The sequence below is a fragment of the Phyllobates terribilis genome, unplaced genomic scaffold (genome assembly GCF_046119375.1).
Source record: "Phyllobates terribilis strain yellow unplaced genomic scaffold, ASM4611937v1 Scaffold_1__5_contigs__length_1240528914, whole genome shotgun sequence".
Lineage (NCBI taxonomy): Eukaryota > Metazoa > Chordata > Amphibia > Anura > Dendrobatidae > Phyllobates > Phyllobates terribilis.
In genome coordinates this window covers 352,308,107-352,329,797 of record NW_027362761.1, presented here as the reverse complement: position 1 = coordinate 352,329,797, position 21,691 = coordinate 352,308,107, and the positions used below count along the sequence as shown (strand labels likewise).

At 40.7% G+C, this 21,691-nt stretch overlaps 1 protein-coding gene across 16 annotated transcripts in view; it reads right to left on the bottom strand.

The window, feature by feature from the left end:
* NCOR2 (nuclear receptor corepressor 2) overlaps positions 1 to 21,691 on the bottom strand; it is a 475,703-nt gene that overhangs the window by 92,115 nt on the left and 361,897 nt on the right. For all 16 annotated transcript variants that reach the window (XM_073676156.1, XM_073676157.1, XM_073676163.1 and 13 more), the window contains one exon: positions 4,373 to 4,515. In XM_073676156.1, coding sequence (XP_073532257.1) covers positions 4,373 to 4,515 — 143 coding nt within the window. The remainder of the gene's footprint in view (positions 1 to 4,372; positions 4,516 to 21,691) is intronic.

The window sequence follows — 21,691 nt, the reverse complement described above, 5'->3', positions numbered from 1 at the left end:
TCCAGACTGTATGGGTGTGTTAAAACATAAACAACCTGTTATGTACAGGACAAAGATTAGTAGAAATAGGCAACGCTGACGTTGATTTATTATATAAAATGAAGGTTACAAGATTTGCTTGGTTTAACAACTCGATTCCCACATCAATTGTCCATCCAGTTGGACGTAGAACCTATGAATTATTAGCAAGTCTACATTTCTCCCCTCCTATTGGAAGAACCGACAAAACAGCGGCAACAAGCAGAGAGAGCTTTAAGAATCCCAACACTCCATGTTCTCGGATTATTCAACTTGCTGGCACAATCATAGACCGTCTGTGCTTATTTTTCAGAAGATGGAAAAGTACAACACAAGAAAAAAATATATATGTGGGGACATTTTTAAATGTGTTAAATGATGTTAAAACGAGATGGAATACAAGTTTTAAAGCACCATGGGAATCTGCTGTGTCATCTTATGTCTCCAGCATGTAGAAGACTGTAATCACAGCCACATTTGGTAAAAAAAACATTAATGCTCAATAGCACACTGTCAACCAAAGGCAACTAGGGCCCTAAAGCTGTGTTCACATCAAGTCTATGGCCCCCTTTTAACAAATAAGATGTATACAGTACAGACTAAAAGTTTGGACACACCTTCTCATTTAAAGATTTTTCTGTATTTTCATGACTTTGAAAACTGTACATTCACACTGAAGGCATCAAAACTATGAATTAACACATGTGGAATTATATACTTAACAAAAAAGTGTGAAACAACTGAAAATATGTCTTATATTCTAGGTTCTTCAAAGTAGCCACCTTTTGCTTTGATGATTGCTTTGCACACTCTTGCCATTCTCTTGATGAGCTTCAAGAGGTAGTCACCGAAATGAAATGGTCTTCCAACAATCTCGAAGGAGTTCCCAGAGATGCTTAGCACTTGTTGGCCCTTTTGCCTTCACTCTGCGGTCCAGCTCACCCCAAACCATCTCGATTGGGTTCAGGTCTGGTGACTATGGAGGCCAGGTCATCGGGCGTAGCACCCCATCACTCTCCTTCTTGGTCAAATAGCCCTTACACAGCCTGGAGGTGTGTTTGGGGTCATTGTCCTGTTGAAAAATAAATGATGGTCCAACTAAACGCAAACCGGATGGAATAGCATGCCGCTACAAGATGCTGTGGTAGCCATGCTGGTTCAGTATGCCTTCAATTTTGAATAAATCCCCAACAGTGACACCAGCAAAGCACCCCCACACCATCACATCTCCTCCTCCGTGAAGCATGGTGGGAACCAGGCATGTAGAGTCCATCCGTTCACCTTTTCTGCGTCGCACAAAGACACTGTGGTTGGAACCAAAGATCTCAAATTTGGACTCATCAGACTAAAGCACAGATTTCCACTGGTCTAATGTCCATTCCTTGTGTTCTTTAGCCCAAACAAGTCTCTTCTGCTTGTTGCCTGTCCTTAGTAGTGGTTTCCTAGCAGCTATTTTACCATGAAGGCCTGCTGCACAAAGTCTCCTCTTAACAGTTGTTGTAGAGATGTGTCTGCTGCTAGAACTCTGTGTGGCATTGACCTGGTCTCTAATCTGAGCTGCTGTTAACCTGCGATTTCGGAGGCTGGTGACTCGGATAAACTTATCCTCAGAAGCAGAGGTGACTCTTGGTCTTCCTTTCCTGGGGCGGTCCTCATGTGAGCCAGTTTCTTTGTAGCGCTTGATGGTTTTTGCAACTGCACTTGGGGACACTTTCAAAGTTTGCCCAATTTTTCACACTGACTGACCTTCATTTCTTAAAGTAATGATGGCCACTCATTTTTCTTTACTTAGCTGCTTTTTTCTTGCCATAATACAAATTCTAACAGTCTATTCAGTAGGACTATCAGCTGTGTATCCACCAGACTTCTGCACAACACAACTGATGGTCCCAACCCCATTTATAAGGCAAGAAATCCCACTTATTAAACCTGACAGGGCACACCTGTGAAGTGAAAAACATTTCTGGTGACAACCTCTTGAAGCTCATCAAGAGAATGCAAAGAGTGTGCAAAGCAGTCATCAAAGCAAAAGGTGGCTACTTTGAAGAACCTAGAATATAAGACATATTTTCAGTTGTTTCACACTTTTTTGTTAATTCCACATGTGTTAATTCATAGTTTTGATGCCTTCAGTGTGAATGTACAATTTTCATAGTCATGAAAATACAGAAAAATCTTTAAATGAGAAGGTGTGTCCAAACTTTTGGTCTGTACTGTATGTCAATCAGATACTGAGAAGTACAAGATAAGTATTATGCTTCACCTATAGAGCCCAAATGTAGGCGAAAATATACAAAATATTTTTCTTACTGTATATCATGGTGTGAAATTGTGTAGTCTACTACACTATTCCATACAGTACCTTATGTATACAGGCCAGGTGGATGCCAAAAGGACACTAATGTAACATACTGTAACCCTATGGTCTTGGTTGGCGAATACATCAGAAACTTAGTCTAAGCCTTATTAATTTCCCCCAAATAATGTGACCACCTCTTCTACATCTTTACAAACACCTGAAGGCTCTCCACATAATCAACACACTACTGAAACAAACTATTATAAGTCTGTTAACAAAAACACCTTTTTAAAGGGGTTGTCTCATGAGTGACATTTATAAATGTCTGACACTATCCTATGGGACGGTCACCTATCTCCAGAATAGAGATCCCCTGATCCCCATTCCGGCCAGCATCCAAACACCAATGGTAGGAGAGGTGGTGCCATATTCGCCAGCTCCCTCCACTAATTGCTGGGGGAATTCCGAATACAGACAATTTCCATATACATAGGTGGAACCTGCATCTAGTATATCATATGGCTATGCTATGAAGGTATCGACAACCCCATCAAGACCCTCATATATATTAGGTGAAAGATGACAGGACTGGCCAACCATCTTATGTGTATGTGGGTCTCGTGAAGGGAAGAGGAGTCTGCCAGCGGCTTTCTGCCCTCTTCCTGTTGAAAACACAAGCGATTGTCCAACAGCTATCTCATGTGAATGGCCAGCTCTAGGCCCATGACTGTCTACGATCTCATGATATGACAGGTCACATGACAGAAATTACAAGGTGTCTGCTGCAATGTTCAAATGGAAAAAGTAACATGATTGCATTTGTGTCAATTAACTTGTGTTCAAAAGTGATTGTTATAAGAGGAATGGAAAGTTACACGAGCATGCAATGTCTTCTAAACCTCTATATCCCAATAAGAAAGATGGAGTGTCAGTCTACACTCAGACATGTGAGCTAGGACTGCAGGTTGCAGGTAAGCTGTTGCTGTAGTTTGCAGGCTTCAGGTGAGCTTTAGCCCCAGGTCACACAGGTGAGCTGTAGCCCCCAGGTCACACAGGTGAGCCGTAGCCCCCAGGTCACACAGGTGAGCCGTAGCCCCCAGGTCACACAGGTGAGCCGTAGCCCCCAGGTCACACAGGTGAGCCGTAGCCCCCAGGTCACACAGGTGAGCCGTAGCCCCCAGGTCACACAGGTGAGCCGTAGCCCCCAGGTCACACAGGTGAGCCGTAGCCCCCAGGTCACACAGGTGAGCCGTAGCCCCCAGGTCACACAGGTGAGCCGTAGCCCCCAGGTCACACAGGTGAGCCGTAGCCCCTAGGTCACACAGGTGAGCCGTAGCCCCTAGGTCACACAGGTGAGCCGTAGCCCCTAGGTCACACAGGTGAGCCGTAGCCCCTAGGTCACACAGGTGAGCCGTAGCCCCTAGGTCACACAGGTGAGCCGTAGCCCCTAGGTCACACAGGTGAGCCGTAGCCCCTAGGTCACACAGGTGAGCCGTAGCCCCTAGGTCACACAGGTGAGCTGTAGCCCCTAGGTCACACAGGTGAGCTGTAGCCCCTAGGTCACACAGGTGAGCTGTAGCCCCTAGGTCACACAGGTGAGCTGTAGCCCCTAGGTCACACAGGTGAGCTGTAACCCCAGGTCACACAGGTGAGCTGTAGCCCCAGGTCACACAGGTGAGCTGTAGCCCCAGGTCACAGGTGAGCTTTAGCCCCAGGTCAGTTGACTGTCTGGCTAATAGGTAATGAGCCTGTGATGCCCTACATTACATTGATATTTGTCGCTTACACCGAATCTAGTAGGTATAAACAACAACCAGAAAAGCAATGTCATATGTTCCAAATATCCAAAGTAAAATTGTAAAGTTGGGACATGAACAATAAACATACAAATCAATGCAACCAGCACTTGCATAATTATATGTACAGCACATATAAAAATATATACAATATATATACATATACACACACACACACACACACACACACACACACACACACATCTATATATAATGTAAAGAAGCAGACACCACAGGGCACCGAGCGGCGGATTCTTACCATCTTGAGTTTGTGCTGCTGTAGGATGCTGTCTAGGTTCTGCCTCTTCTTGTAGTTGAAATAAAAGTTCTTGCACTGGGACACTGTTTTGGAGCCCACCATTCTCGCAATGGCAGACCAATTACGGCCATATTCAAACAAACCTGAGGGGGAAGAAAGAGACAGAGAATAGTACAGTTAATCATTGAATACGACAAAACAGTGGGAAAAGAAGGATTACTACGTCATTGTTAAATCCCAGACCTTGGAAGCAAGCCTGCTGATAGAGTGAATGCTAACCCCTGTGTCACTGGAGTAGCAGCTCAATCAGTCACTAGCTTGACAAGTTCAAGGTAAATGTAGGACACAGATCAGGTGCTATTAACCCCTCATATCCCCATCTGACTGCTTCTCTTTCACCAATAGTAACTTTGCATTCTCAGTTTTTTGCTGTCTGTTTTCCAACAGTAGCTTTTATTTTCTTATTAATATTGAAGCCTTTGTGCATTTCTCTATGTACTCCATACAAAGGCCAAGCTATGGCTATTCCAAAGGGTCAAGGGGCAGGAGGCAGTAGAGAGCAACAAAAAGTCATCACCCTCTTACTTTAAAGAGTAAAAGATTGATACATGGGAACAAAAAAAACCCACAGAAGTTCAGCTTGTGAAAGTATTCATCCCCTTGGCTTTTTACCTATTTTGTTACATTACAACCTGTTTTTAAATATTTTTGTAATGCGATTTGTGTGTGATGCATCAGCACTAAATAGTCTAAGTTGGTGAAGTAAAATGAGAAAAATATAGGCATAAATTTAATTTATGGGATCAAACAAGCCCCTAAAAATTTCTGGTGCAAGCAATTACCTTCATAAGTCACATGCTTAGTGAAAGGAAGCCCACCTGTGTGCAATCTAAGTGTCAGATGATCTGTCAGTATATACACACCTTTTCTGAAAGGCCACAGAGGCTGCAACACCATTAAGAAAGAGGCACCAATAACCAAACACCACCATGAAGACCATGGAGATCTCCAAACAAGTCAGGGTTGGGTTATAAAAAAACATTCCAACCTCTGATGATCTCGCGGAGCACCATCAAATCCATTATCATCAACTGGAAAGAACATGGTACCACAACAAACCTGCAAAGAGAGGGACGTCCACTAAAACTCTCAGTCCAGGCAAGAAGGGCATTAATCAGAGACGCAACAGAGACCAAAGGCGACCCAGGAGGAGCTGCAGAGTTCCCAAGCAGAGACTGGAGTATCTGTCCATACGACCACAATAAGCCGTACACTTCATAGAGGCGGCCTTTATGGAAGAGTGGGCAGAAAAAGCCTTTACTTACAGGCAAAAATTAAAAGGTTCATTTTCATTAGCGTATTCCGCCCAAGGAAGCCAAATTTTCTCGAATTTAATGAACTTTATCTATGAGTATTGCTGACAATTTTCCGTTAATCAGATTCCAGAAAAGCAGTCTCTTGACTTCAGATAAATCTAATCCTGTTTTTGCCAGGCCAATACTATAGTTTGCTTGGCTACAAGAAATATGAATGAAATAAGAACTTGGGTGTGTTTGGGGATATTAGGGATACGTTTGATAAGTAAGGCTTTCCAAGGTTTTTTTTTTTAAGGTTAATATCCCTTCACCACACCATCACTTCGTCTACATGCTCCTGACTCCCCAGACTCATCCTAACTTACCCTACTGGATTAAGACTCAAATAAATTTCCCCTCTCGGGCTCCTCTCCCCTTTTCCTTATCCTTTACACTTGCTTGTCTGTAATGTTAGTCCTTCCCTATGTACCCCATTGTAATATGATTACAAATTGTACCCTGTTTTTTAATTGTTTCATTTTTTTCAATAAAAATCTATTGTTTGAAAGAAAGGCCACAAAGGTAAACGCTATGTCTGGCGCCAAATCAACACAGCTCATCACCCCAAGAACACCATCCCCACAGTGAAACGTGGTGGCACCATCATTCTGTGGGGGTGTTTTTCAGCAGCAGGGACAGGTAAAAAGGTCCAAGTCGAGGGGAAGATGAATGGTGCAAAATACAGGGATATTCTTGAGTGAAATCTGTTTCAGTCTGTCAGTGATTTGAAACTGGGACAGATGTTCACCTTCCAACAAGACAATGACCGTAAGCATACTGCTAAAGCAACACTCAAGTGGTTTAATGGGAAACGTGTAAATGTTTTACAGTGGACTACTCAAAGTCCAGATTGCAGTTCACCAGAGGAAACCATCTAATTTGAAGGAGCTAGAGCAGTTTTGCCTTGAGGAATGGGAAAAAAAAAAATCCCAGTGGCAAGATGTGGAAAGCTCAGAGAGACTTATCCAAGGCGAATTGCAGCTGTAGTTGCCGCAAAAGGAGGCGCTACAAAGTACTGACTTTAGGGGGTGAATAGTTATGCAAACTAAAGTTTTCCGTTATTCTGTCCTATTTGTTGTTTGCCTCACAATAAGAAGAAAACTAAATGTTCACAGTTGTAGGAATGTTCTTTACATGAACTGATGCAAACCCTCAAAAAACACAGTGAAATTCCAGGTGGGAGGTAGCAAAACATGAAAAATGCCAAAGATGGGGGCATACTTTTGCAAGCCACCGTATATATTTTCAAAGAATAACATTGTTTAAAGGGAATCTGCCACTATGTTTTTGCCACCTAATCTGAGAGCAGTATAATGTAGAGACAGACACTGATTCCAGAGATGTGTCACTTAATGGGCTGCTTGCTATAATTTTTTATAAAATCACTGTTTTCTCAGCAGGAGATCACTAATGGTCCAGTAAACCTGCTGCCATATAGTCCTCCATATTCATTATTTCTATATAGCCCAGCCCCCACCACTCTTTGGCAGCTTTTTGCCTATGCACAGTGTACACAGAAAGCTGCCAATCAGTGGTGGGGGCGGGGTTATAGAGGGTTCAGCATTCAGAGACCTGGCATATCTGCAGAGAAAAATAGTGATTTTATCAAAAAATACAACAAGCAGCTCAGTAAGTAATACAACGCCGAAAACAGGATCACTATCCCTACATCATGCTGTTTTCAGACGGGGAAACAAAAATCTGGTGACAGATTCAATTTAAGGAATTAAATATATGCTTCAGACTTGAACTGTCCTGGAGTCACACGTACGACCCATGATCAAATGCAGTAGCCCTCAGGGAGGGCAAGTTTAATACCAGGTAACCAATCTGGCATCAAAAGGCCAGAGGAGAATCATCACCTATGATATACTCTGCACGCCCAATAAAAAGCTGATTTCAGAGTATATCCTATATGACAGAACCACAAACTTCACTTTTGAGTTCATCACACAAAAAAAAATAAGGGGGCAAACCGGTGATCAAGATCTGGAGAGATAATGTGTCTCAAGTATTACCAGCAAATAGTGGGATAAAATTTGGGGACAATATAAAAATAACTATATAAATAACTGAGATTGCCTTACCGACTCATTATGTGATGCCATTAAAAATGTTATGCAAAAAGAAATAACTACAGTACACCACATTTACTGTACTTTGCGCTTACAAATACCAACATTAACATACAGTTAGGTCCATATACAGTATAGACCACAAGTTTGGACACACCTTCTCATTTAAAGATTTTTCTGTATTTTCATGACTTTTAAAATTGTACATTCACACTGAAGGCATCAAAACTATGAATTAACACATGTGGAATTATATACTTAACAAAAAAGTGTGAAACAACTGAAAAAATGTCTTATATTCTAGGTTCTTCAAAGTAGCCACCTTTTGCTTTGATGGCTGCTTTGCACACTCTTGGCATTCTCTTGATGAGCTTCAAGAGGTAGTCACCGGAAATGGTTTTCACTTCACAGGTGTGCCCTGTCAGGTTTAATAAGTGGGATTTCTTGCCTTATAAATGGGGTTGGGACCATCAGTTGTGTTGTGCAGAAGTCTGGTGGATACACAGCTGATAGTCCTACTGAATAGACTGTTCGAATTTGTATTATGGCAAGTTCAGACTTTCAGCTTTCATTTGAGGGTATCCACATTCAAATTGGTTGAAGGGTTTAGGAGTTTCAGCTCCTTAACATGTGCCACCCTGTTTTTAAAGGGACCAAAAATAATTGGACAGATTAAATAATTGTAAATAAAATGTTCATTTCTAGTACTTCGTTGAAAACCCTTTGTTGGCAATGACTGCCTGAAGTCTTGAACTCATGGACATCACCAGACTCCTAAACCCTTCATCCAATTTTAATGTGGATACCCTCAAATGAAAGCTGAAAGTCTGAACTTCAACTGCATCTGAATTGTTTTGTTTAAAATTCATTGTGGTAATGTGTAGAACAAAAATGAGAAAAATGTTGTCTCTGTCCAAATACATATGGACCTAACTGTAGCAGGAGAACTGATCATAAAATAAATATAATACTTTTTGTAAATTATTATAATAAGATCTCTACCGCTTTCTTTTCACTTACGATATAAACTGCAACGGTGATCGCTAACTACTGCGTGATGTGTGCACAATTAGGCAAGGGAGCATTTTGACCATATCATAATTTTTATACACATTTTCCAACTCCAAGCTGTATAAACCTGAATGCTTATTGGATGAAGCAGATCAGATGTGTATTTGTGTAATGACGGAGGATGTGACTTAAGGATACAATAAATACCCTTTATCGAGGTGTGCAAAATTATTAGGCAGCTTGTTTCCCTCAAGCAAAACGGGCCAAAAAGATTTATCCGACTCTGAAATGTCAATTTGCTACAAGTCTTACAGAGGGATGCCGCAGTCCTGAAATTGCCAAGATATTCGGGTGTGATCACAGAACCATCTAAGGTTTTGTTACAAATGGTCAACAGGGTTGCAAACAAATGTGCTGAGAAAAAAAATGCACATTAACTGCCAAAGCTTTGAGAAGAATCAAACGTGAAGTGACCAGGAAGCCATTATCCTCCAGAGCTGTCATATTCCAGAGATGCAGCCTCCTTGGAGCCCCAGAGGTACAAGGTGTTCAGTGCTCAGAGTTATGGCCGAGGTAAGGAAAACTGAAACCTGACCAACCACTGAGCAAGACACAAAACTTAAAACATCAAGACTGGGTGAAGAAATATTTGAAGAGGGACTTTTCAAAGGTTTTATGGACTGATTCAATGAGAGTGACTCTTGACAGACCAGATGGATGGGTGCGTGTCTGGGTCAGTAACAGGCACAGACATCCACTTCAACTCAGACGCCTGAAAGGTGGAGGTGGGGTACTGTTATGGGCTGGTATTGGTAAAGAGAAGCTAGTTGGATCTTTTTGAGTTGAAGATGGACTCAAAACCAACTTGCAAAACTACTGTCACAGGAAAAAGTCTGCGTCTTTTAAGAAGACAAAGATTTTTTTTTTTATGCAGGACAATGGTCCATCGCATTGAAGTCTCCACTGCTTGGCTGCCAGTAAAGGCTTAAAGATGACAGAATAATGACATGGCCCCTTCCTCACCTGTCCTAAACCCTATTGAGAACTTGTTTGCCCTTCTTAAACAGGATGATTTACAGTGAAGGAAAACCGTACACCTATCTAAATAGTGTCTGGGAGGCCGTGGTTGGTGCTGCCCAAAAAAGTTGATCGTCAACAAATTAAGAAACTAAGACTCCATGGATGAAAGGCTTATGACCGTTATTGAAAAGTAGGGGGGCTATATTGGTCACATATATTCTCCTAAAAAAAAATCAAAATCTCCCTTTTACTTTCTTAAATATTCAGGTGTATATAGAGAATTATTTGATGCTGGGACTAGAAAAGTTGGGACACTAAAGCTGGCAAAAAAAATCCAAAAAACAAGTTATTCCTTCCTAAAAAAACAAAACACTTCTTAAAGGAAAAACTATCTCCAGCATAGAGAACGGCACTGCACCCTGGCTCTGTGTGGTTCAGAAGAACAAGGACCTAACTGGATGTGCCATTACAGCATTTGAACCAATACCATATTAGGCTATGTTCACATGCTGCGTTTTTTGCCACTTTTTTTAATGCAAATTAAAAGCTACTTTTTACAGTACCAGCAAAAGCTATGAGGTTTCAGAAATCTCATACACACGCTTGTTTTTTTTCTGCCTGAATTGGAAAACTGCTAAGTTTTTTAAAAACTGCAGAATGTCAATTCTTTCAGCATTTTTGCAGTTTTTTCCCCCTCAGAAAGCAATGAGTAAGTGCAAAAAATCAGCAAAAACACCACTAGCAGTTTTTCCAGGGTTTTAAGAAAAAACACGCAGGTACAGCAGGATGTGAAACACATATGTTTTTGTGATTTTTCCCAAGTTTAAATCATAATGTCTTGGTGTCCTCACATGAGCATGGCTGTTAGTATTAGTACAGTTTTTTTTAAATTAGTGATATATGTGTGAAATGAAAGTGATGTATGTGACCAACTTAATGCCCTACCAATGTGTAAATGTAAACAATGCCCTATCAACTCAATGCCCTACCAATGTGTAAATGTAAACAATGCCCTATCAACTCAATGCCCTGCCAATGTGTGAAAGTAAACAATGCCCCAGCAATTTAGCTTCCCTGCTGTTTTAATGTTTGCAAGTGTGTACCGTATTTATTCATGAACACATGTAACCTTAGCTCACAGCTGCGCTTCATACATGAATCCAGCATTTTTGTTCAAAATAGTCACTATTTTTACAGACAAACTTTTTTCCCTAAATAATTTGATCAAATTGTCCTTTATTCAAAAAATGTTTTATGGTTTCTCATACATCTTGCATTCGTGGCCTTTACACCTTGTATTGTTCATGCTTGCAAGGTTGAAGCAGAGCTAAACTTTGGGATCCTGAAAAATGCAGCAAAAAAAAAAAAAAACCTGCAGCAAATATGCATATGCAGCAAAAACGCAGCAAGAAAAGCAGCAAAACCTGCATTCTGGCTGCAGCTTTGTTACTGCCAAGAGATCAGGTTTTGGCTGCAGAAAAAAAACAGAAAAAACCCTAAGTCAAAAGATGTAGATAGTAAGCAGAAGTATAGGAAAGAAGAGATGAAGTAACTATATGCACAAATATGACTGCACATCCAAACATTCTAGATTACAAACAGAAATATCCATTAGTCCATATACAGTGGGTACGGAAAGTATTCAGACCCCCTTTAAATTTTTCATGCTTTGTTTCATTGCAGCCATTTGATAAATTCTATAAAGTTAATTTTTTTCTCATTAAAGTACACTCTGCACCCCATCTTGACTGAAAAAAATGAAATGTAGAAATTTAGGCAGATTTATTAAAAAAGAAAAACTGAAATATCACATGGTCTTAAGTATTCAGACCCTTTGCTCAGACACTCATATTTAAGTCACATGCTGTCCATTTCCTTGTGATCCTCCTTGAGATGGTTCTATTCCTTCATTGGAGTCCAGCTGTGTTTAATTAAACTGATAGGTGTGTGCCTTTCCAAATCAAGTCCTGTCTATATAAGACCTCACAGCTCACAGTGAATGTCAGACCAAATGAGAATCATGAGCTCAAAGGAACTGCCCAATGAGCTCAGAGACAGAACTGTGGCAAGGCACAGATCTGGCCAAGGTTACAAAATAATTTCTGCATTACTCAAGGCTCCTAAGAGCACAGTGGCCTCCATAATCCTTAAATGGAAGATGTTTGGCACCACCAGAAGTCTTCCTAGACCTGGCCGTCCAGCCAAACTGAACAATCGTGGGAGAAGAGCCTTGGTGAGAGAGGTAAAGAAGAACCCCAAGATCACTGTGGCTGAGCTCCAGAGATGCTGTAGGGAGATGGGAGAAAGTTCCACAAAGTCAACTATCACTGCAGCCCTCCACCAGTCGGGCCTTTATGGCAGAGTGGCCCGACGGAAGCCTCTCCTCATTGCAAGACATATGAAAGCCCGCATAGTTTGCTCGAAAACACATGAAGGACTCCCAGACTATGATAAATAAGATTCTCTGGTCTGAAGAGACAAAGATAGAATTATCACCAAAAAGTTCTAAGTGGTATGTGTGGAGAAAACCAGGCACTGCTCATCACCTGCCCAATACAATCCCAACAGTAAAACATGGTGGTGGCAGCATCAGGCGATGGGGGTATTTTTCAGCTGCAGGGACAGGATGACTGGTTGCAATTGAAGGAAACATGAATGCGGCCAAGTACAGAGATATCCTGGATGAAAACCTCTTCCAGAGTGCTCTGGACCTCAGACTTGGCCGAAGGTTCACCTTCTAACAAGACAATGACCCTAAGCACACAGCTAAAATAACAAAGTGGCTTCAGAACAACTCTGTGACCATTCTTGACTGGCCCAGCCAGAGACCTGGCCTAAACCCAATTAAGCATCACTGGAGAGACCTGAAAATGGCTGTCCACCAACATTCACCATCCAACCTGACAGAACTGGAGAGGATCTGCGAGGAAGAATGGCAGAGGATCCCCAAATCCAGGTGTGAAAAACTTGTTGCATCATTCCCAAGATGACTCATGGCTGTACTAGCTCAAAAGGGTGCTTCTACTCAATACTGAGCAAAGGGTGTGAATACTTATGATCATCTGATATTTCAGTTTTTCTTTTTTAATAAATTTGCATAAATTTCTACATTTCTGTTTTTTTCAGTCAAAATGGGGTGCAGAGTGTACTTTAATGAGAAAAAAAAATTTACTTTTTAGAATTGACCAAATGGCTGAAATGAAACAAAGCGTGAAAAACTTAAAAGGGGTCTGAATACTTTCCGTACTCACTGTATGCAAAGAACACATATGTACAGACAAAACAAATAGTATTAAAAAAAGAAACCGTTAAATACACAAAAGTGTAACGGAAAAGAAACCTTCAACACTGGTAAGTGGTAAAGAGAAGGTTAATCATCCCTCCACGTGCCTGAAGGAGTATATTTACCGTATACTCCTTTATTCATATTCTTTGTTCTATAGCAGCTATTGTTGCACTAATATATATACTTAGAATATTTGCTATGCTTACTATTGCTCTAAGTGTACATTTATCTAGTTTACCAGCATGATATGCTATCTGTACCCCTGCTTTTCCAGTTATATGTATGCAGTACTGGTTTTCTTTTCACTTATTGGAATGTGCATATTGTAGATTTAGACTGAAAGTAGCAAAATCACAAAATAAAAATAACACATATGGGAAAAAAGGAGTAATGAAACAGTTGTAAAATAAACCAGGATATGTGTTATATCTGGCTCTCATGAGGACAAAGACTGAGACTTACCTCTGTTGCAGAGGATATGTTCATTAGTTACCAGAATCAGAAAACACAAGTAGCAGACACATCTCAACATCACCGTGTCCAGAGAAAACTGAGAAGCAGGACTTTATGCTTGAATTGTGGCAAAGAAGCCACAGGACTTGACATCAGATTACTGGAAATCTATACTGTGGTCTCACAAGTCGATATTTGAGATTTTTGGTATCAACCGCCATGTCTGTGTGAGGATGCAGAAAAGGTGAGCGGATGACTTCTACCTTGTGAAATATGGAGGTGCAGGTGTGATAGCGTGGGGATTCTATGCCAAGTACACTGTTGGCAATTTATGCCAAATTCAAGGCACATTTACCCAGCATAGCTACCACTGCATTCTGCAATGACATGCCCTTCTATCGGTTTTGCACTTTGTAGAACCATCATTTGCAACAAGACAATTACCTAAAACAGACCTCCAGGCTACGTAAGGACAATATAAGCAAGAAGGAGAGGGATGATGTACAGCATCAGATAATATGGGCTCCGTGATCACCCAACCTCAATCCAATTGAGATGGTTTGCAATGAGTTGGATCATAGAGTGAAGGCAAAACAGCCAACAAGTGCTCAGCATCTCTAGGGAACAACTTTAAGAGTGTTGGAAATCCATTTCAGGTGAAGACATGATGAAACGGCTTGAGGGAATTTCAAGAGGGTTTAAGGCGGTCATCAGAGTAAAAAGAGGGTATTTTGAGGAATCTAAGGTTGAACACATATGCTGGTTTACGTCACATGTGTTTGCAAATGTTTTTCTTTGCAGATTTGCTGCCTTCAGTCTGAATTTATAATGTGCACATTTCAACAACAAGAAAAACAATTGCATAAATAGAAATGTCCAAACTTTGGACCGGTACTATATGTGATATATATATGCGTTTATTATCTATAATCTTTGGCTGTGCATATTATATTTTTGCATGTAGTCTCTTCTTTCCCTCAGTACTTCCCATTAAATACAGCTTTCTGCTTACAGCTCTAACGCATTACTTGGATTTGGATTTTTAACCTCCATAAAGGAACACTAAAGCTTAAAATAAAAATGTAATTTAAATAAAAAAATAAAATTCCCTTGACTGTTAGTCAGCAGAACTTTCTGTATGAAACAGTCTTGAGGAATCCTGTACAGAAAACAGGGCATAAACTCCCACTGATCAGTTCTTTTTGGCTCGTGACTCACTGAAGCCCTATTCCCTTAGTAATGAGGCCAGCAGAATTTAGAAATCTACTGTCTTATTGCAGACTGAGAATAGAATTGAGTCTTCAACTGCAGCCAGTCGTCTTACAGTCACACCTAGAACAGTGAAAAGGAATAAGGCTGAGCTCCTGAGAAACGGAGAAATATATAAAGCAATCTACTGTTTTAATTTTGTAAAAAATAGAAATAAAGAAAAAGAGGAAATTAAAAGGAAGAAAGGCAGGGCTAGTTCTTCACTTTTCTAAAAACCTTTTGCGTTTAGTGTTCTTCTAAGGTGACATTCGGAAGCATTTACCCTTAGAACTTCTTTCTGAAGCTGCTTGGCCCGGCTGCCTTCAGCTACAAAACCTCATGACAAAGTGTTGGGCCAGCTTAAAGTTGATTTGATTATGTGTCAGTCATAGTAACACCTCTACAGTGCACCATGACGGGATGGCCTACTCACATAACGTGTCTATGGACAACACATTACACATCTATGTAACGAGATGAATGTGAATCAAACAGAAAAGCAGAAAAGGAAAGTTCAGGAAACCTAAAGTAAATAGAAAAGCTTATTTTTTTACAGTTTTGTGCAGAATTAAATGTTTTGGGTATTTTTTTTGTATTGCCACAAAACCCCTTTACAAAAACCATATTCATGCACTTAATCATTAAACTTGATGAATGTTATGGGTGGCATTTTAAAAATATTGCACAAAATAACTCATTTGTTTTTTTGGGAACAGATTTGCAGGATTATCATGCCGAAGCTTTCAGCATGTACCCCACAAAACTTTGTATTTATGTTCCCTCATACCTTTTAAGTTGAGGTGCCCAATTTTACAGTCTGATCCTGCATAGAAGGTCTTAAATATGTAGCAAGTGCAATGGCAGCTTAAAAGGGGTTGTCTGGTCTAAAATGGCAAGTCTGTAGTGACTCTGTGTGACTGCAGACTTTTGAATCCACCCCCCCACCAACGCACTGTGCGCTGCAAGGATTTGCCAGTTTCTGAGCTGGGAACGGCGGTGATGTATGCAATATGCATACTCCAGGGCAGAACCTGTCTAGTTTGCGCGGCCTCGCTTCATACAAGTGATAGGGTGTTTTGCCAAGTAGTGGGCACGGCCTCGCTCAATACAATCAGATACATTACCGCTGTTCCCGACTCAGAATCCGGTGAATCCTCACAGCGCACAGTGCATGCACTGGGAGGATTCAAAAGTCTGCAATCAGAGTCACTGCAGACATTTCATTGTAGACCGGACAACCCCTTTAAGAGGTCAGAAAGACAAGTCTCTTAGGATACGGAGCTTAAATCTCGGTGTAATTGGTGCACCTGAATTATTAACTCAGATCTTGATCAAATGGTTAGGATCAGCCACCAGGATTAGTGCAAAGACAGGAGAAGCCTGACAAGTGTTAGATCGTGAAGCTGCTACTATACAACTGCCTCGGAAGTCACAGCATGCAGACATTCTGCCGAAACGTATATACAGATCCAGTGGAGCAGATTTTCAAGGTCACTGGGTAGCCTCTTTCTCCAGTGCTTGCGGTTTCAGTCTGCTGCCAAATCTAGCGTTGTTGCTTCATGAGCTACGAAATGATAATCTGCCAAACATTAATGGTGATATCAAGCTGAAGAACATACAACCTCATTGTTTAGTCACTGACTGACAACTACACTATTAATAAATGTCTGTCTTATGCTGCACGCTGTAATACTGTGCCACTAAGTGACTTAGAACATTTGCTGACTGAACAGCAGCTTAGTGCATAAAGCTTCCATTGTTTTATGCCTTTTTATTATTTCCATTTTTTTTACAAGTTTTACTACAATTTGAGGTTGGTAAGTTCAGTTAAAACACAATTTTTGTGTTCGAACAAGGAGAAATAAAATCTTTCTGGCTGGCAAATGGGAAAAATTCAAATAAACATAGGGTGAAATAAATATTGAACACGTCACCAATTTTGTAAGTAAATATATTTCTAAAGGTGTTATAGATATGAAATTCTCACTCAGGATTTGAGGAGTGTTTGCGTGGATAAATGGGCCAAAATCACACCTGAGCAATGCATGTGACTAGTTTCTCTATAAAGGAGGCATCTTCAAGATGTCATCACCAACAAGGGCTTTTGTACAAAGTATTAAATACATTTCAGAATAATATTCAATACTTTTTTCCTGTGTCATTTCTCATTATTACACATACCGTATATACTCGAGTATAAGCAGACTTTTTCAGCACATTTTTTTATGCTGAAAAAGCCCCCCTCAGCTTATGCTCTGGTATATACACATACACTATATATATATATTATATATATATACATATATATATATATATATACATACATATACATATATATACATACATACACACAGTACAGACCAAAAGTTTGGACACACCTTCTCATTTAAAGATTTTTCTGTATTTTCATGACTTTGAAAATTGTACATTCACACTGAAGGCATCAAAACTGTGAATTAACACATGTGGAATTATATACTTAACAAAAAAGTGCGAAACAACTGAAAATATGTTTTATATTCTAGGTTCTTCAAAGTAGCCACCTTTTGCTTTGATGACTGCTTTGCACACTCTTGGCATTCTCTTGATGAGCTTCGAGAGGTAGTCACCGGAAATGGTTTTCACTTTACAGGTGTGCCTTGTCAGGTTTAATAAGTGCGATTTCTTGCCTTATAAATGGGGATGGGACCATCAGTTGTGTTGTGCAGAAGTCAGGTGGATACACAGCTGATAGTCCTACTGAACAGACTGTTAGCTGCTTTTTTCTTGCCATAATACAAATTCTAAGTAAAGAAAAACGAGTGACCATCATTACGTTAAGAAACGAAGGTCAGTCAGTCCGAAAAATTGGGAAAACTTTGAAAGTGTCCCCAAGTGCAGTTGCAAAAACCATCAAGCGCTACAAAGAAACTGGCTGGAAGACCAAGAGCCACCTCTGCTTCTGAGGATAAGTTTATCCGAGTCACCAGCCTCAGAAATCGCAGGTTAACAGCAGCTCAGATTAGAGACCAGGTCAATGCCACACACAGTTCTAGCAGCAGACACCTCTCTACAACAACTGTTAAGGGGAGACTTTGTGCAGCAGGCCTTCATGGTAAAATAGCTGCTAGGAAACCACTGCTAAGGACAGGCAACAAGCAGAAGAGACTTGTTTGGGCTAAAGAACACAAGGAATGGACATTAGACCAGTGGAAATCTGTGCTTTGGTCTGATGAGTCCAAATTTGAGATCTTTGGTTCCAACCACTGTGTCTTTGTGCGACGCAGAAAAGGTGAACGGATGGACTCTACATGCCTGGTTCCCACCGTGAAGCATGGAGGAGGAGATGTGATGGTGTGGGGTGCTTTGCTGGTGACACTGTTGGGAATTTATTCAAAATTGAAGGCACACTGAATCAGCATGGCTACCACAGCATCTTGCAGCGGCATGCTATTCCATCCGGTTTGCGTTTAGTTGGACCATCATTTATTTTTCAACAGGACAATGACCCCAAGCTCACCTCCAGGCTGTGTAAGGGCTATTTGACAAAGAAGGAGAGTGATGGGGTGCTATGCCAGATGACCTAGCCTCCACAGTCACCAGACCTGAACCCAATCGAGATGGTTTGGGGTGAGCAGGACCACAGAGTGAAGGCAAAAGGGCCAACAAGTGCTAAGCATCTCTGGGAACTCCTTCAAGATGGTTGGAAGACCATTTCCGGTGACTACCTCTTGAAGCTCATCAAGAGAATGCCAAGAGTGTGCAAAGCAGTAATCAAAGCAAAAGGTGACTACTTTGAAGAATCTAGAATATAAGACATATTTTCAGTTGTTTCACACTTTTTTGTTAAGTATATAATTCCACATGTGTTAATTCATAGTTTTGATGCCTTCAGTGTGAATGTACAATTTTCATAGTCATAAAAATACAGAAAAATCTTTAAATGAGAAGGTGTGTCCAAACTTTTGGTCTATACTGTATATATATATATATATATATATATATATATATATATATATATATATATATTGTATAGACCGGTGGGGTGGGAGGGTTGTGGCGGATGAGCGGTGCACAGGCAGTAGCCGCTGCTGCAGCTACCATGTGTGCCTGCTGCTACAGAAAATTAATATTCACTTTTTTCCACGCCCCTTAGAGTGGAGAAGAGTGAATATTCATTCTCTTTAGTAGCGGGCACAGAGGATAGCGCTGCCGACTGTGTGCGCTATTAAAGAAAATGACTATTCACTCCTCTCCAAGGCCATAGTCCCGGCGTGGAGGAGCGAATATCCCCACAGCTCACCTCAGCATCTGAGGGCGCATGGCAGTGACGTCATTCGCTGCTCAGATGTGGAGGTGAGCTGCTGCTGGCAGAACAGGACACAGTGCTGGGGCAGAGGGGGGGGGGGGGGGAGGTGAGTATGAGTGCTTATTTTTTTCAGGTGTGCAGTGATGGGGGGCCATGCATACCCAGGATTGGGGATGAGGGGGGCCATGCATACCAGGATTGGGGCTGAGGGGGGGCCATGGATACCAGGATTGGTGATGAGGGGGGCCATGTATACCAGGATTGGTGATGAGTGGGCAATACTTACCAGGATATGGAAATTTACCAGTAGCTGCTGCATTTCCCACCCTAGGCTTATACTCGAGTCAATAAGTATTCTGAGTTTTTTGTGGCAAAATTAGGTGCCTCGGCTTATATTTGGGTCAGCTTATATACGGTAATTTATGAACATCTATGGATTGATTTATTTGTGTGGATTGGATGGGTTGTTACCGACATCTGGTGAGAATTTCATGTCAATTGCACCTTCAGAAATATATTTACTTAGAAAATTGGTGACATGTTCAATACTTATTTCACCCACGGTATCTGCTTGACATTTCTTCTCCACTTATCACTACTATTACTACTGCAGGGAAATCTAATTACATAAAAGAGCTAACTGCTCAATGAGGAATCCAGGTATTTCTATATTTTTTATATTATACTTGATTTCTCCACATTTTTAACTCAACCCACTATATCAGGTTCTGTATGCAAGTAAAATCAACAAGATGCTAAACTAATACATGTTTAAAAAGGATCCGAAACATTGAACTTGGCATCTGTCGTAAAGCAGAAGACCCCGGGCCGATTCATATATAGCTTTGAATGCGATTTAGCTTGTATCCCTAGTTATTCAAATCCCTCCTCCTTCTAAGCTTAAGAGTCCAATGGTCAGTTCTACTCAGTGATTGACTGTTCTCTTTGTAAGAAGTCAGGGAAAAATGTCAGTCACTGGAAAGGACCGCCCACTGGACTCCAAAGCATAGGAAGAAAAGGGATTAAAAATCAAAACAGCAAAACTATAAAATCAATATGTTAAACTTATTCTACTCTAAAACTTGCAACCTGCAGATCAGACACCAGGTTCAATATGACTGGTTCACTTTAAGGCAATTGATGTAAGACCAGATTTAGGCATAAGCAAGACACTGCTAAATTAAATACCTTCCACAACAATTTAATAGGTAAAACAAGTTGGTTGGTGACATAAAAAGAAGTCCAACACAACTTCTGTATAATATATAGTGGTCACAAGACTGCATGAAATTGCCCCAGTATTTTAACATAACTTGTTAGCAATTGAATGGCACTAGAAAGCTAGCCAAGAATAAGTGTGAACAGCATTACCAAAATTGTGCTAGATTCTCCTACGAAACATGCCACATGTACATACGTACAAGACAATTTTCCAAACTGTTAATAAGTCTTTGCTCATTAAGAAAACAATATTTTAAGGGTCAAGACAGATGTTTAAATTGTAAGATGACACCATATATATGTTTTTCCACTAGTCATTTATTCTTGGGAAAAGGGAAGTGTGGTCAGGTTGAACTTTTATTTGGTGGTCTTCATTTTAACTCCCCCAACAGGTTATCCATTATTCATTAGACAACACAAGCACATTTCACAAAGCCCACATGCATATTAATGGAAAAATGAGAAGATACCCATCAACCATAGCACAGAATCCCAGTAATTTTAGGACTTATGTGCATGCCAGTCAGTGGAATAGGCTATAATTTTATTCAGCATTATCTGAAAGGAAACTTGCCTATGAAATCAGAAACATTTATTGGTACAATAGGACCTTCTAATTATCTATAGGTACCATGTAATGGCTTTAGAAAACCCACGTCGTATCAATATAAGACATCTCCAGAGAGGGGACAACTCCAGAGAGGGGACAACTCCAGAGAGGGGACATATCACTCTCAAATTGAACATATGGAACTAATTATAACTAGGGAAGAGAGAAACTAATTAAATTAGGGGAAGTGAGAGAGACCTGACCCTCCCAATCTCCATTACAGTAGGAGCCTCCTGAACTGACCAAGTAATAACAGCAGGGAGATTTGCTGGGAAAGACATCAACTCTGAGATACATTTACGCAGAGGCGGGGATGTAGGCTTCCAAACCAAAGAGCTTCAACTTAATATTGATCAGATGGCTGGTGCTATCTATGCCACATTTCATCATTGTAGACAGATAAAATCAAGATAAGAAACATGATGATAATATCTACCACCTAGGACCTCCAGGGGCAAAGATATCCCAATAGTTAGAGATCTCATAAAATTCTAACAGACCTAGCACATCCCACAACCAGCCCCCAAGTGAGCTCACCGAGTGGAGGTATGAGGGCATAACCTTGAGCTAATAAAAATTGGAGTTTGGGGGGGTCTGCCATTTTTCATTGTGGAAGACAGTTTGCTGTTAGGGTGCTCCATTTTCCTAATTGGAGTGCTTCTCTCCATAAAGATAAAAGCCATTTCTGCAACATCAGGTTTAGTAATTCTCTTTCATTATTCCTTTTTATCTCATGTAATTGTATATACCGT